This window comes from Hyperolius riggenbachi, chromosome 7 (assembly GCF_040937935.1).
Source record: "Hyperolius riggenbachi isolate aHypRig1 chromosome 7, aHypRig1.pri, whole genome shotgun sequence".
Lineage (NCBI taxonomy): Eukaryota > Metazoa > Chordata > Amphibia > Anura > Hyperoliidae > Hyperolius > Hyperolius riggenbachi.
The window spans coordinates 106,064,840-106,082,159 of NC_090652.1; the positions used below are offsets into that span (position 1 = coordinate 106,064,840).

The 17,320-nt window shown below is 45.1% G+C and overlaps 1 protein-coding gene across 4 annotated transcripts in view; it reads right to left on the reverse strand.

Annotated features, from left to right (window-relative positions):
• LOC137524517 (kinesin-like protein KIF19) overlaps positions 1–17,320 on the reverse strand; it is a 232,123-nt gene that overhangs the window by 192,792 nt on the left and 22,011 nt on the right. For all 4 annotated transcript variants that reach the window (XM_068244485.1, XM_068244486.1, XM_068244483.1 and 1 more), the window contains 3 exons: positions 16,594–16,704; positions 5,776–5,863; positions 4,365–4,501 (listed from right to left, as the gene is read on the reverse strand). In XM_068244485.1, the coding sequence (XP_068100586.1) occupies positions 4,365–4,501; positions 5,776–5,863; positions 16,594–16,704 (336 nt within the window). The remainder of the gene's footprint in view (positions 1–4,364; positions 4,502–5,775; positions 5,864–16,593; positions 16,705–17,320) is intronic.

The following is a 17,320-nucleotide window of genomic DNA, read 5'->3' on the forward strand; positions in this document are numbered from 1 at the left end:
TCTATTGCGTTGAGCATAAATGTTAAATTTTAGGCAAGCTTCACTTACTTCTGTAGTGGTACAGTGCTTAGGGTGACGTGCCCACCACACAATGAGATCTGGGTTCGATTCCCAGCTATGGTATGATCTGGTGTTTGACATTTTTGTAAGATCTGACAAGATTAGCTGCATGCTTGTTTCTGGTGTGATTCACACTACTGCAGCCAAATAGATCAGCAGGGCTGCCAGGCAACTGGTATAGCTTAAAAGGAAATCAATATGGCAGCCTCCATATACCTCTCACTACAGTTCTCCTTTAAGCAACCTAATGGTTCTATTGCGTTGAGCATAAATGTTAAATTTTAGGCAAGCTTCACTTACTTCTGTAGTGGTACAGTGCTTAGGGTGACGTGCCCACCACACAGTGAGATCTGGGTTCGATTCCCAGCTATGGTATGATCTGGTGTTTGACATTTTTGTAAGATCTGACAAGATTAGCTGCATGCTTGTTTCTGGTGTGATTCACACTACTGCAGCCAAATAGATCAGCAGGGCTGCCAGGCAACTGGTATAGCTTAAAAGGAAATCAATATGGCAGCCTCCATATACCTCTCACTACAGTTCTCCTTTAAGCAACCTAATGGTTCTATTGCGTTGAGCATAAATGTTAAATTTTAGGCAAGCTTCACTTACTTCTGTAGTGGTACAGTGCTTAGGGTGACGTGTCCACCACACAGTGAGATCTGGGTTCGATTCCCAGCTATGGTATGATCTGGTGTTTGACATTTTTGTAAGATCTGACAAGATTAGCTGCATGCTTGTTTCTGGTGTGATTCACACTACTGCAGCCAAATAGATCAGCAGGGCTGCCAGGCAACTGGTATAGCTTAAAAGGAAATCAATATGGCAGCCTCCATATACCTCTCACTACAGTTCTCCTTTAAGCAACCTAATGGTTCTATTGCGTTGAGCATAAATGTTAAATTTTAGGCAAGCTTCACTTACTACTGTAGTGGTACAGTGCTTAGGGTGACGTGCCCACCACACAGTGAGGTCTGGGTTCGATTCCCGGCTATGGTATGATGTATACTGGTTTTTAAAATAGTATAATTCCCTGGCAGAAGAGACCCTCCTCCTTCCGGTAGGAGGGAGGTGGGAGGCCAATTAAAATCTCCCTAGCATAGTGTGTAGCAGCTGTCCCATAACTAATTAGTGTAGGCAGACAACTGAGTCAAATGGTATAAAAGGACCTAGCTTGAAGGGAGGGTGGGTGAGGTCTTTAGCACTGAAAGCAGTGTGTTTCACAATACCATGTCTGCTGACAGTAAAATGGAGGCGAAAATTTTTGCTTTATGGGGCGAATCGAACTTCCGCAAAAGTTCGCCTGATGCAGGCGAACGCGAACCCCCAAAGTTCGCCTGGAACCGTTCGCCGGCGAACCATTCGGCCCAACTCTACTTTAGATATGGCTTTATAACCTTTACCAGACTGATAGATCTCAATTACAGTACTTTTGTTCTCATTTGTTCCTGAATTTCTTTGGATCTTGGCATGATGTCAAGCTTTTGAGGTGCTTTTGGTCTACTTCTCTGTGTCAGATAGCTCCTATTTAAGTGATTTCTTGATTGAAACAGGTGTGACAGTAATCAGGCCTGGGGGTGACTACACAAATTGAACTCAGGTGTGATAAACCACAGTTATTTTTTAACAAGGGGGGCAATCACTTTTTCACACAGGGCCATGTAGATTTGGAGTTTTTTTCTCACTAAATAATAAAAACCAACATTTATAACTGCATTTTGTGTTCAATTATGTTATCTTTGACTAATAGTTAACGGTTTTTGATGAGCAGAAACATTTAAGTGTGACAAACATGCAAAAGAATAAGAAATCAGGAAGGGGGCAAATAGTTTTTCACACCACTGTATATTGTATTTTGAGCAGAGTCCCATACGGCATTGTAAGTACACCTGTAAGTTTAAAAAATAACAAACGTTAGATATGTACGTCAGTTTGGGGAAGACTCTGGATGCTCCAGAGGCTTAGGGCCTGTACACACACTGCTGCGCTTGGGCTGCGTTTTTAAAATCGCAAGGTCTTTTGAAAAATAATGAAAATCGTGATGACCTGTACACACTGGTACGATGTGTTTTTAGAAAAACGCATTCGCAGTGCCTGCTGCGCTTTTTTAAACGCAGAGCATGAAAAACGCATTAAAAAACACAATGCAATGCGATTCCATTGCGTTTTTCAGAAGTCAGTATCCCAGAAGACTCTGCAATTTCCTGATTCCTGTTGAAATGTAAACTAGAAAAAAAACAAAGGATTCTTTAGCCAATCAGCAATTACAAGAAAAACGCAAATGCTTTAAAAATACGATGCGTTTTTAAAACTACATACACTTGCGATTTTAAAAACGCATGCGCTTGCGATTTTGCTTGCGTTTTTCAGTGTGTGCAGGGCCTTACCTGATCTTCCCACAACCCCTCCGCTGCTGGCTGACCCCTCTTCATCTTTGCGGCTGTGCACACCTCCAATTAGCAGGGCGATCGCACTGCACAGACGCCAGTGGGCTTGCGAAGTAGCACAGAGCCACTTATATGTGGAGAACAACACCACGCACAACCAGCTCTGTGCTATTGCGCAGGCGTCCTCGTCAGAGTGCGTCTGCAAGCAATCGTTGATATTCATTTCAAAGATTGTTTAGAGGGTCCCAGCACAGGATGCCGTGGCATAGCAATAGGGGCTGCAGAGGATGCAACCACACCAGGGTCCACTAGGGCCTCTCCTTCATCCATCTTATTAGCTTTTCTTTGGTGCTATACTGGTAATGAACATCTCTGTATGTGCATTGCATGGTGATAATCCTAAACAAATGGCTTCCTTACTCCGATTACACCTCTGCAGCTGTGCTAGGTTGGTTTTGGGGGCACCATATCAATACAGTGCTTGGGGGTCCCACGTAAAACTCGTACCAGGGTCCAAGCTTCTTAGTTACGCCACTGGCAGGAGGAGTGGAAAAGGATCATGCAGAGGCTTCCCCTACTGAATATCACACTGTCCATTTAATAGCTTCTTACGAGCAGCCGCTCGCGCAGGTAGCAGTGCCGCTTCCGGGATCACCTGACTGGTGACGTGAGCGCTCCACACTACAGCCCGGCAGTCTCTTCCTCCATGAGCATCATCAGTGGAGTAGCGAGGAGAACGCCAGCGCATACCACTAAGGCTGCATCTGAAATGACCACCAGCTCAGTGTGAAGCACCTAAATAGATTTTCTGCACACTTTGCATTCAATTCAGATGCAAAGTGTCTATTATAATATACTTTGCATGCACACCATATTGGACCATATTGGAAGCTAAAGTCCCTCCTAGTTTAATAAATGTTAGCACTTGTCTTGGATGCAGGGTATGCATTTTTCAGTCTGGCAGAGGCGGTGTATGCCTGTGCGATTGACCATTCAATTGCAACATGTGTTTAGGGATGCGCAGCCTTTCCCCCCACCTTTCCTTAACTTTGTAACTATGTAACTGTCAGGTTAGCTGCTCCCAGCCCCTCCTCCTGAGTTTCCTGTTTGCATAATAAGTAGTAGCAGATTTGCATATGATTTGCATCTGAATTGAATGCGAAGTGTGCAGAAAATCTATTTAGGTGCTTCACACTGAGCTGGTGGTCATTTCAGATGCAGCCTTAGTGGTATGCGCTGACGTTCTCCTCGCTGTTCAACCAAATGTAAGTTACACATTTTTTTGCTTAGCTGCTCGCAAGGTTTTAAATTTAGGTTAGGTCACTTGCCCGGAGGTTTGCCTCACTGTGGCACAAGTGTCTAGTATAATATACTTTGCATGCAAACCATATTGGAAGCTAAAATTCCTCCTAGTTTAATAAATGTTAACAATTGTCTTGGATGCAGGGCATACATTTTTCAGTCTGGCAGAGGCGGTGTATGCCTGTGCGATTGACCATTCAATTGCAACATGTGTTTAGGGATGCGCAGCCTTTCCCCCCACCTATCATCAGTGGAGTGCACACGTCACCAGTCAGGTGACCCCGGAAGCGGCACTGCTACCCACACGAGCGGCTGCTCGTAAGAAGCTATTAAATGGACAGTGATCTATTAACCGGATGACTGAAGCATATGTAAATACAACTCTGCCTGGCACCCGGCACCCTACTGAACTCTCTGGACCTGAACTCTTGGCGTAAGGACTGGACTGACTGACACCCGGCGTATAAGACGACTCCCGACTTTTCAAAAAAATTTTAAGGGTTAAAAAGTCGTCTTATACGCCAATAAATATATATATATATCCCTGTATTCCCCTTTAAGATAAGCTGTAATGCTTTTGTATATGTGCATATTTATGGCAGCTTATTTACATACCTCCAGATATGACAGGGACACAGAAGGTGCCCTGCCTTCACTACTCTCCTTAATGGCTTTGAAAAGGTCATTCAGAGTGTTAATGTATATTCCTGATTCACAATCCACTCCCAGCATTGTGTAGGTCTTACCCGTGCCTGAGACAGATGGGAAACAAAATCATATAAACATTCATGCACAGTAAAATATTCAAAAAATGCGACCATTTAATATGCCATTTTCTTCCAGTGGGCCTGCAGCAGTCTCTAGTGTGGCAGCTGTGTTGTGCAATGAGCCAACAACATGCCTCAGATGTAAAGAAAATTTCTTGCTTAAAGAGACTCTGTAACAAAATGTTCATCCTTATTTCTGCAATCCTATAAGTTCCTATGCCTGTTCTAATGTGGTCTGGCTTACTGTAGCCTTTCCTACTTGCACAGTGACTGTATTATCTCTGTTATATGATCTAATCTTCTCTCCTCTGTCGGGCTGAGGCACTCAGACTGGAATGTGCAGGGCTGCTTGTGATTGGATATAAGCTATACACACCCTCTCCAGGCCCCCTGCAGGCTCTGTATGACTCACACACTCTGCTTATGTGAGCCTATCGCAAGCTGGTTATTTTGTTTGTAAACCCTATCTAAAACTGGCAATTACAAGCCAGGTTTGCAGCAGAGAGTGGGAGAAACAGCGCAGAGGGGACCAGGAGAACATAATGAATAGAATGGTATGCTTTTTGTTGTAAGAATTTTAGAGTACAGATTCTCTTTAAGGAAACAACAAGAACTTGCTACTGAATAGGGGGTGTAGTAAAAGCTATAGCAGCCAGTGGTGTAGACATGTAACAATGGTGTTGATTCATCAATGTATATTACGCAGTTCAGCGTGTGATACATTGAAAATTTTTTTTTACTTATTTGGGGCTTCCTCCAGCCCCTTGCAGCCGGCATCTCCCTCGCAGCAGCTCCGCTCCCAGCCGCCAGCCTGGTGTTCCTGCCGGTGCAGAGGCCGCCCTCGGGAGGCCGTCCTCTACTGCGCCTGCACGAGCGCCGCTGTCAATCACTTGCACGTGGTGTGGAGTATACTGCGCAGGACATGTCGGCTGCAGGGGGATGGAGGAAACCCTGGGTAAGTAAATGTCATTTGGGGGGGGGGGGGGGGCTGCCAGGATATTCCCTTTAAGGAAGCCACAGGTAAGTATGGAACCTGAGGCGCTTCTCGTCTCAGGTTCCCCTTAAGAAGGCAAATTACACTGAGCATTGCTTTTTAGTAGGGCTTTATATTGGTCTCTTTTAGTCCCCTGTACTTTCCTAGTGGTTCTGGGTTACCCTGAGCTGTTTGGTTTTTTTGTTATTACCCATAAGTACAATGTCATTATTATCAATTCTGTATCTTGTTGCATACTGTATTTATTACCCAGATGGGTTATTACCTGTTGGGCCATAGGCGAACACTGTAGCATTGTATCCATTCATAATTCCTTCAATCAAGGTTTTCGTAGTTGCTTCATAGACCTGTTCCTAGAACAAGAATCCTTAATGTCAGTTTCTTGTTACATGGGAATGGGTTTTAATATCTGCTTATAATTTGCACAAGTGGATTAAAAACAATGAAAGTGGACAATAGTTTCAGACATTCTGAGCAAGTAGAGGGAAACAGTACCCAGCCATATAGAATATTTTCAGCTGATCACTATTGTTTGCCTTGCAAATGAGGTGTGGGGCCCTTGTCCATAGGTATAAACCCACACAATCTGTGATCCAGTAATAATAGTAGTAATAATATAGAGAAATAAATTACACTATCAGTTAGATGGTGCTTGAACATCCATGTCTTAGCAGGCAGCACTGCCATCTACAGGTGAGAATAGTAAAAAACAGTTACCGTTGTAGACTGGTGAAAAGGAATGTCATGTACCCAAATTGATCAAACAGGATTTCCTAAATGTTCCTCAATCCCCAGGTTCATGATATAATTTCATGTATAATGCATTTGACTGTAGCTGTTCTGAATCCACATTGGCTCCAGTATCCGCACAACAGGACAATCTCCCAATCTTACTTTGTAATATGCTATACAGTCAGATTTGTATTGTAAACCCCCCATTTTCCGGTACCAACGGGGGTTGGCTGATGTCCGAAGAGAAAAGAGAAACCGTAACCATGAATTGAACTTGATCCTAATCAGTAGCTGATACCCCCTTTCCCATGAGAAATCTTTTCCTTTTCACAAACAGATCATCAGGGGGCTCTATATGGCTGATATTGTGGTGAAACCCTTCCCACAGCGTGATGTCAGGACTATGGTTCTGACATCACACTGTGGGAGCCTTGTTGCATTGTGGGAAATACCAGCTGTTTACAGCTAATTCCAACTGACAAAAAGCAAGCAGCATCTCCTTCCACTGATATCCCCTGCCAGCAGTAAAGATGTCACCATGTGATAAATGTCAGAATGTAAATCAGGGAGAGGAAAGATTTTTCAATGGGCAAATATTGACTAATTCATTTATACATAATTTTTGTAAAAAAAATTTATTACTTTATTTTCACTAGAGTTCCTCTTTAAGTATAGTTTCTGATTGCTTGAGAGTCAGTGTTAAAAATAGGCCTAGCTAAAAAAACAGTACTATATCCACACTGTACACTTACCATAAATTCTGTATTAATGTTGAAATACATTAAAGCAAATTAGGACAGAGGAAAGACTTACCTTAATGTAACAGAGGTTTATTACTGCATAAAGAAGTCTTAAAGTACCTTGCAGGATTTTTTTCTGGTTGCTTGAGAGTTCTGGTTAACTGAGTTCTGGTCTGGATAACTGTGGTTTTACTGTATTTGCAAGCCACAAACAGCTGACTGGGTTTACTGACAATAATGTATGTGATTACTCATCAGTAAACAACTCTATGATTTCTATGTTTAGTCAATAGTTAGCCAACCAAGAAGCTATGTTGAAGTTAGAAGTGTAATCTAGTGGGACAAGTCACCTGCAGTCTTTTAATATCTTCCTAGGGTTACAATGGTGATATCAGTCTCTAGTTCTCTTACTCTTCCTGCCTGATGCGGATATTTTTATGCACTTACCTAAAAAAAAAAATAAAAAAAAAAAAGTTAGCATTTTTAACCACTCAGCCTGCAGGTGTTTTCACCTTCAGGACAGAAGCAATTTTCCCCTGTCAGTGCTCCCCCCATTCGTTCACCAATAACTTTATCACTACTCATCACACCTAAATGATCTATATCTTGTTTTTTTCGCCAAAAAATTAAGCTTTTTATGAGCAATACTTATTTTCAGTAATTACTTTATTTTCTATGCATTTTATAGGCAAATACACACAAAAAAGAAAAAATACACTATTTCTCTAATCCCATCCCCTATAGTTTTAAAATATGCTACTATAAATAAGTAAATAAGTAAATATGGTTTACCAGGAAGTGTTTTGTTAGGTTTTTTTTACTTTGATTTAATTTGATTCTTATGAATGGATATGGCCTGTGATCGGACTCATGTCCATTCATTACAGGGAACCTAAACTGAGAGAGACTGTGTCACAGGAGCCCTAGTGGCTGACCGCACTTAGCCTTCTAAACGGTGCCAGTGCACAGATCGTGCGAACTGTGGTCGCAGTCAATGCGCAGGAACCGTTAAGAATTAGCCGCAGACAACTCAGAAGGGAGCCTGTGAGACACGGGTGATTACAACTTCACCCACTGGTTCAGAGTAAACTGCCACCACCGCGGTTACCATGGGACCGTGGAGCCCACTAACTGACTGACTAGTCCTGCGAATAAAACGGTTAAACACACGGTATTCTGTCTAGCCAACAACAAACAAACAGTAGCGTATCTTCAGAGACCCGGGATCAGTTCTGTGTGTGCTGATAAGCAGGGTAGCGGACAGTGAATGACTTGGAGAAAGTCGTTTATTCACACAATATAAATAATTAATATATACAGACAATTATTAAAATCAACAATTATTAAAACAGTAATAGCCAGTATAAAAAATAAAAGAAGGGAGAAAAATACTTAGTTCCTGGAAAGATGTCCTTTTTGTGGGAAAAATCAGAGTTCTGGGTTTCAATCAAGGTTCAGAGTTCAGACCAGGTGGATGCCAGCATATCCTCAAGCTGGCACCGATGAGTTCAAGATGTTTTCAGGGTGGAGGACACTGAGTTTGGCTCCTCTGCCATTCTTATGCCCCTGATTCAGTAGGAGGGAGTGAGGGCGGGCCCACACACCCCCTTAGAACATGAGATGAGTCCTCCCCTTGTCCTGGGGGACCAGAAATCATGCCTTAACCATATATGGGCTCTATCTCACAGAACCGTACAGGTCAGGGCAGATTTACTAATATTTTCAGGTCGGTCTCGATTTACCCAGCGCCCTGATACCAGACATGAGGGGTGGGACCCCTGTGGTATCATCAGGGCACTTTCAAACTGCCTAACTGGCAGTCCTTACCTCAGAATGTTCTGAAACTTCCTCAGAACCAGCATCGGGACTCATGCTACACTTCCCCCACGTTTGGCGAAGCTGCCATCTCAGGAACCCCAGAAATATGACAGATCTGGGAAGTTATGGATTATGCTATGAGACTCAGGTTTATTCAGGATGTGTTCTAGCTGCTAACAACTGACTTCCCTTTGATCTTTACCAGTGAGCAAGGTGTCAAGACCTCCCGGAGATTCGTAGCCTGCCTGGCTGCACCTAGGCATCCTGATCACCCTTTGGTTAATTAACATCCACATGAGATCAGCTAGGTGTCACCTGGTTCCCAGACCAGAAAGGGAAATTGTGCCTTCCACAGGGAAGATGTTCAAGCTAATTAACACCTCCCCCCCCCCCCCCAGGCTTCCACTCAGCTAAGACAGATCCCCCAGCTGTTCCTAGGCAGAGGGATACTACACATCAAATCTTGGTTCTATTGATCTGAAGCGCAATCGATGCAGGGAATCGAGTGCGATCGTATTTTCTTCACGGGCGGTTCCAGGACGCGCCTGCGGCCCCGCAACCATCCGTGACAGCCTGTTTTCACACCAACTGCTAACCTGATGCTGTTTTGTATATGCGGGATGCTCCTCACCCTAAACTGCATGCCATAAACTGTTTGCCCCTACTTTCCTCAAAAGGACTGTTTCACACCAATGCTAGCCTGCAGTGCGAACTGCAGGATGCTCCTACTCCACGTCTGTGCCTCTGATGCCCTCACTCAATAACTGCGCAACCCGATACCATATAACAGGTGGCAATCTGTTGCTACAGATTACAACGCGGGCCAAATACCTGATGGCCAGTCCCATTCCCCCTACCATCTCCTACACTAGAGCAGAGCTCCTGAAATGGGAGACTCAGGCCCAGGTACTGCCATTCTGGGACACAGTTCGGTCCCAGATCGACCAATGGTACAGCACTAGCAGATTTCGGCCTAGGGGCAGGAGGGCTGGCGCTCAGGTTAGACTTAAGAGGAAGGGCCTGCGGTCTCCCATCCCAGCCATTCTACTAGCAAATGTCCGCTCCCTGCCGAACAAGCTAGACGAGTTGCTCCTACTACTTGGGAGCAAACCCTCGATTGGAGGCAACTCCCCGGTTCTCTGCTTTACCGAGACCTGGCTAAACGACAACATCCCGGACAACTCCCTCAACCTACCTGGCTTCAATCTTTTCCGAGCAGACCGCGAACCCTCTCTCACGGGGAAAAGTAAGGGCGGCGGAATCTGCTTTTACATCAACGGTGCTTGGTGCTCAAACACAACCATCTTGCACAAAAGTTGCTCTCCTGATGCTGAGCTTCTACTTATCAACTGCAGGCCTCGGTACTCGCCAAGGGAGTTCACCTCCTATGTCCTAGCAGGTGCCTACATCCCCCCAGATGCGGACACCAAGAACACCCTGCGCACTATCAGCGACACCATAACACTGTGGGAGACCTCCCTCCCGGACTCCCTCTTCATCATCTTAGGGGACTTTAATAGGGCGAACCTCCGCCAGGAGCTGCCTCGATACAAGCAACACGTCACCTGCCCTACCAGGAACCAAAACACTCTAGACCATTGCTACACGGTCCTCAAAGATGCGTACAAGGCTACCCGCCGAGCTGCCCTAGGCAACTCCGACCACTGCCTAATACACCTGGTCCCAACCTACAGAAGGCTCCTTCAAACCTCAAAGCCGACTGTCAGGACGGTTAAAAAGTGGACTGAGGAAGCCAAGGGTCACCTACAAGCCGGCTTTGACAGCACTGACTGGTCGGTCCTGGAAGCTCCCTGCCTAGACGAATGGACGGAGAATGTCACCTCCTATATCCGCTTCTGTGAGGAGACCTGCATCCCAACGTCGAACGTCAAAGTCTTCCCAAACAATAAACCCTGGTTTAATGGCAGGTTACGCCACCTACGGAAAATCAAAGAAAAAGCTCACAAATCCGGCACCCCAGAGGAGTTCAGGGAAGCCAGGAACTCCTTGAATCGAGAGCTGAAAGTAGCAAAGCGGGACCATGCAAACAAACTAAGACAGGACCTGCAGTCCAACAATACACGAGACGTCTGGAAAGGCCTTAGGGCAGCCACTAATTTCAAGCCCCCTTACCAACACACTCTTCCTAGCATCGCACTAGCAGACGAGCTCAACAAATTCTATTGCAGGTTCGAGCACCAACCCACCCACTCCGGGGACCCAGTACTCCTGTCCTCACCCAGGGAGCCTCTCGCCACATCTCCCCAAGCTGCTACTGACCCCCAGACACCGGTAATCGTCCGGGAGGCTGACGTACTACTGCACCTCCAGAAGCTCAACCCCAGGAAGGCTCCAGGCCCAGACGGCATATCCCCGACCTGCCTGAAAACCTGTGCAAGCCAGCTAGCCCCGATCCTCACTTCAATCTTCAGCAAATCCCTGACAATGAGCAAGGTCCCTTCCTGCTTCAAGAAAGCTAACATCATACCGGTCCCCAAGAAGCCAGGTGCCTCAGATCTAAACAACTACAGACCGGTTGCCTTAACGCCAATTATCATGAAAACCTTCGAAAGACTGGTTCTCTCCTATCTAAAGGGGCACACCGCCGCCAAAACGGACCCCCTGCAATTCGCATACAGGGCTAACCGGTCCGTCGAGGATGCTATTAACATCAGTCTAGCTCACATCATGGAACATCTGGATAAACCCAACTCCTACGCCAGGATCCTGCTTCTGGACTTCAGCTCCGCTTTCAACACCATCTGTCCGACCATCCTGTACGACGACCTGGTAAGACTCGGTGTTGACCCGAATCTGTGCACCTGGATCAAAGATTTCCTTACTGACAGGTCACAGTTAGTCAGGATTGGCAGCTGCTATTCCAGTCCTAGAATCACCAACACTGGTGCCCCGCAAGGGTGTGTGCTGTCCCCGATCCTCTTCTCATTGTACACGAACAGCTGCACCTCATCCGCGGACTCTGTCAAGGTCATCAAGTTTGCGGATGACACCACCATACTAGGCCTCATAGGCGGAAATGGTGAACAGGAATATCGCAAGGAGATCGAGCGGATCCTCGGGTGGTGCAAGGAAAATAAACTCGTTTTTAAATACGGCAAAAACTGTAGAACTAATCGCGGACTTCAGAAGAAACGCTCCGTCCCCCAGTCCTGTCTCCATTGACGGTACCGAGGTCTCCAGGGTACACAGCGCTCGGTTCCTTGGTACCACCATCACAGACAACCTGAAGTGGGAAATGAACACCTCCGTAACTCAAAAGAAAGCCCAGCAGAGGCTGTTCTTTCTCAGGCTGCTGAGGAAGTTCGGAATGTCGCAGGAGCTAATGATCAGCTTCTACTCTGCCACCACTGAGTCTGTCCTTTGCTCCTCCATCATTGTCTGGTACTCTGGGGCTAACGCAAGGGACAAGCACAAACTACAGAGGGTAATCAGCGCTGCTGAAAAGATTATAGGGTCACCCCTGCCACCCCTGGACATCCTTCATTCATCTAGAATGAGGTCCAGGGCAAACAGGATCACTCAAGACCCCTCTCACCCTGGCAGTTGCTTCTTCGACCCCCTCCCATTAGGCCGCCGTTATAGGACCATTCTCACCAAAACCACCAGACATAAAAACTCCTTCTTTCCCCAAGCGGTTGTCCTACTTAATTCATGCACTCTCCCAACTGTCATCCCCTAATCACTCCATGGACCGGGTTGAAGTTGAGGTTGTTATTTTGCATTACCGATCCACACTAACTGCTGTACTGTCTGTCAAAATTGCTGTTGTGTCTCTGCACCATTATCTGTGCCATGTCGATGTTGTATGCCAATTGCCGTGTGTCCACAAAAAATTCCGGGTGCGGTTCCCGCCGCACTTGGCGAATAAAGGTGATTCTGATTCTGATTCTGATATGGATGTTTCCTTTTAATCAATACCAGTTGCCTGGCAGTCCTGATGCCTTTGGCTGAAGTAGGGCTGAATCACACACCTGAAACAAGCATGCAGCTAATCCAGTCTGACTTCAGTCAGAGCGCCTGATCTGCATGCTTGTTCAGGAGCTGTGGCTGAAAGTATTGGCAACACAGGATCAACAGGAGAGTCAGGCAACTGGAATTATGTTAAAAGGAAAAATCCATATCCTTCTCAGTTTAGGTTCCCTTTAAAGAGACTCTGTAACATCAAAAACCTCCTCTGGGGGGTACTCACCTCGGGTGGGGGAAGCCTCCGGATCCTAATGAGGCTTCCCACACCATCCTCTGTCCCACGGGGGTCTCGCTGCAGCCCTCTGAACAGCCGGCGACAGACCCGACTGTAGATTCAATATTTACCTTTGCTGGCTCCAGCGGGGGTGCTGTGGCTGCTTTCGGCTCGGAAATAGACGGAAATACCCGATCTCCATCGGGTCCGCTCTACTGCGCAGGTGCCGGAAACTTGCGCCTGCGCAGTAGAGCAGACTTGACGGTGATCGGGTATTTCCGCCTACTTCGGAGCCGACAGCCGTCAGAGCGCTTGCGCAGGAGCCGGGAAGGTAAATATTGACATCACCGCTGCACGGAGGGCTGCAGCGAGACCCCTGAGGGACGGAGGACGGCGTGGGAAGCCTCATTAGGATCCGGAGGCTTCCCCCACCGGAGGTAAGTACCCCCCAGGGGACGTTTTGACGTTACAGTTCCTCTTTAAAGGCACTGCAATTGGTTCCGGGAAGCATTGCTTCCCTTCCCCAATCGTCAAAATGGAAAATCAACGGTTTTCAGTTTCACCGCCACATAAACACTGGACGAGAGTACTCGTCCAGTTTGACTTTAGCAGCGCCTATCTGGTAGAGAATACTCGTCCAGATAGTCTTAAGTGGTTAATACTAATGTGAAAGCAGTCCTTTTATGTGCAAGTGAAACTTGGAAGGTCACACAACCCATTACCACAAACATCCAAGTCTCCTGTCTACAGAGCGTATGAATATTAAATGGTCGCAGAAAAACACCAGCCAACTATCCATATAAATTCAGTTAATTAAACTAAATTCCGGTTATATAGGCCACACATTCAGGAAGGGAAAGGAATCTCTAGAATGAAGAGCCCACGTATGGAATTCACAGGGATCAAGAAGAAAAGGGTGGACTCCAAAACATGGAGAAGATCAGTGGAAGGAGAAATTAGAAAGATGATGACTTCAAAAGAATAACAACAAATAGATCTGAATGGAGAGTCTTCACAGATGCCCTATGCTCCTGGGAGTAACGGGAACAAATAATGATGATGCACCATGCCTCCTCCTTCCAGTCTGCAGTTTATATAAGGGTTGAAGAGTGGGCATCTCAAACAACTGTGAGATACATTTGAATTTTGGGAATCTGTTAAAGGGATACCGAGCAGCTTTAAAAATCCCAATTTGTACTTACCTGGCACTTCCTCCAACCCTCCGTAGCCCACGAGATCCCCCGGCGTCCTCCTGGCTTCACTCCTGTTCCCGCTGGTAGCTCCGATAATTAAGTACGAGTCCCCACCGTGCAGGCGGCCGGCATAAGCGTCCTGCACATGTGCGGTTCTCTAATTCTGAACGGCGCATGCGCAGGACTCTCACGCCTGCTGCCGTGATGACACGTAGCGGCCAGCGTGATGATGCGTAACGTGCGCAACGGGGACTCGTGCTGGCGACAGCGGAAGTCGCCAATTAATGGAACTGTCAGCGGGATCGGGAAGGAGCCAGGATGCAGGGGGAGCTCGCGGCCTACGGAGGGCTGGAGGAAGCCCAGGTAAGTTCAAATTGTGTTTTTTAAAGCTGCTCGGTATCCCTTTAATTGTAATGCGCCTCAGGGCCTGTGCTACAATGTTAGTGTTTTTTTTATCTTTTTATCATATGCATTTACTGTTTGAGTAAATACCAGTGCTGGACTTTTTATACAACTTGAGATGTATGCTTTTTTTACCCTACGTGTGGTGGGTAGCCACTGTGGAGTTTTTATTGGCACTTGGTGACAGGTTTCATGAAAAGCAGTGAAACTACATGTATAAGAAGGACATTCTATGAAGAATCTGCTTCTGTCCAGTTTGGATATTTGGATTTCTGACTACCTACAGATGTGCAGAGTTTTTTTCAGATTACATAAATAGAACCATTGTTGGTGAATAATACCTCTGGCAAGTCATTGGGTGACAGTCATTTAACTTTAGTGACGTGCTTATGTGCTTTGTATTTTTGTTTACTGAGAACCTAAGCCTCATACACACACCTGGCTGAATAATCAGTGGTGTGTATGGCACCCGAAAACCCCCGATGTCCAACCCGCAAGTGATCTGTCAGACAGCCTGGCCCAGCGATGTCACCCAAGGGGATCAGCTCCTGAACTGCGATAGGCAACATTCATTGGACATGTGTACACACCTTTAGGCCTGACACCTAAACACCCAATCAGGTTCATGAAAAGTTACCTACAAGTTTTCAAATGATCTCACTCCTTGGGGTGAGACTGGAGAGAAGATAGTAAGCAGTTTTTTCAAATTGTAGATAGACTGGTGAAAGAAAATAGTTTTCTCTATCACTCTCACTCAAACCTAACTCTTTTCTGGTTTCTTAATTTTATTTTTTTTTACTGCCTTTTGCTGATTAGCAAAAAATTATCATAATTTTCAAATCTTCACTGAACTAGGGGAAGGCATTAAATGTACCCAATTAAAGACTGTAGTTGGTACCCAGCTGCGGGTTAGAGACTAGAGGTTAGAAACAAAAAAAAATGATGATATAATGAATTGGTTGTGTAGTACGGATAATTACTAGAACATTAGTAGCTAAGAAAATATTCTCATATTTTTATTTTTCAGTTATATAGTTTTTTTATAACATTGCATCATTCTATAATATTTGCAGTTTACACACTACTCAGCATTCTAAATGATTTTACAGAGCAGGCTAGTGAACGTTTGAACTGTTCTCTGCAGGAAAAAAAAATACAGTGCCAGATACTTGAATAACAAGCTTTAGAAGACAGAGCTCTCTGCTACTTTAAAAGTGGTCGAGCTCAATGGCTCTTTTGCATAGATAACAACTGGAGTTTCTTAACACTTCCTGTACTGGAAACAATATTAGACTTATGTCTCTGCTCCTAAGCTTTGAGTCTGCCAGGAGAAAAGTGTGATATAAATGTTCTGTGTTTGTTTATTTCTTAGCTGTACTACACATACAAATTATTATATCATAATTTTTTTTTCACTTCAGTGTCTCTTTAAGTGATTGGTAGCTGTTGGCTTTGACGATTTCTTCCGCTTCTGGGGTCAGTGGAAATTTGTGTGACAGGAGAATTCTTGTTCATCTTTACTTCTGTGGAGTTTCAGAATTCCTTTCTGTCCAGTCAGCAATATTTTCAGCATTGCAGACACAAACAGTTGTAAACCCAGCAGAGGTTTTACTGCTTCTTTGTTCTATCTAACTCTATAGTTGGCTGATGGTGTAATGGTTAAGGGCTCAGCCTCTGACACAGGAGACCTGGGTTCGAATCTCGGCTCTGCCTGTTCAGTAAGCCAGCACTAATTCAGTAGGAGACCTTTGGCAAGTCTCCCTTACACTGCTACTGCCAATAGAGCGCGCCCTAGTGGCTGCTGCTCTGCTCTGGCGCTTTGAGTCCGCAAGGAGAAAAGCGCAATATAAATGTTATTTGTCTTGTCTATAGTAAAAGTTTTGGTTTCAGCTCAGCTTTATCTTTCTGCCAAAAAATAGATGTTTGCAACTAAAGTATAATACAAATAGGTTAAGCAGAAAAGCACCCATTGTTCTATACTTTCTGTTGACATTTACCTGTGTGACGTCCTGATCAAAAACAGCATCAAATACAAATGTTCGGTCCTTGGATCGTTTTGCTCGTAGGAAGTTCTCAGAATCCCCTGATGGATCCTTTAGAAGCAACATCTGAAAAAGGAGAGAAAGAGAATCTGTGCATTGCAGACCAGCAGCCTCTGCAGCCATCAGAGTATCTTCAGGCTAGAGATAGTCAATGAGATGCAAATAATTTAGAGTTGATGCAGGATTATGAAAATTATATAAGCAAGTTTGTGAAGCAGGTTTCTAGTATAGCAACCATGGCTGTCATGAGGAAATGCCAAACTTTTTATACATTGAAAAAGGCATGATCTTCGGCTATCAGGCCAAGGGAAGCAGTATTTGATTATCAGTCTGGGAATATTTTACAGGCTGCTGTGGTTAATGCGCAATGTAAGTAGATGAATGGAAACATTTTCTTTTCAAAACATTTTAATGTGGTTGATCATCAATTACATTGATACAACTCCTGTATGGAGTACTTAAAGAGAAACTCCAACCAAGAATTGAACTTTATTCCAATCAGTAGCTGATACCCCCTTTTACATGAGAAATCTATTCCTTTTCACAAACAGACCATCAGGGGGCGCTGTATGACTGATTTTGTGCCGAAACCCATCCCACAAGAAGCTCGTAGTACCGCGGTACTTTTGGCAGTTTGTTACAATGTAACAAGGTTCACAGACAGGAATTAGCTGTTTACAGC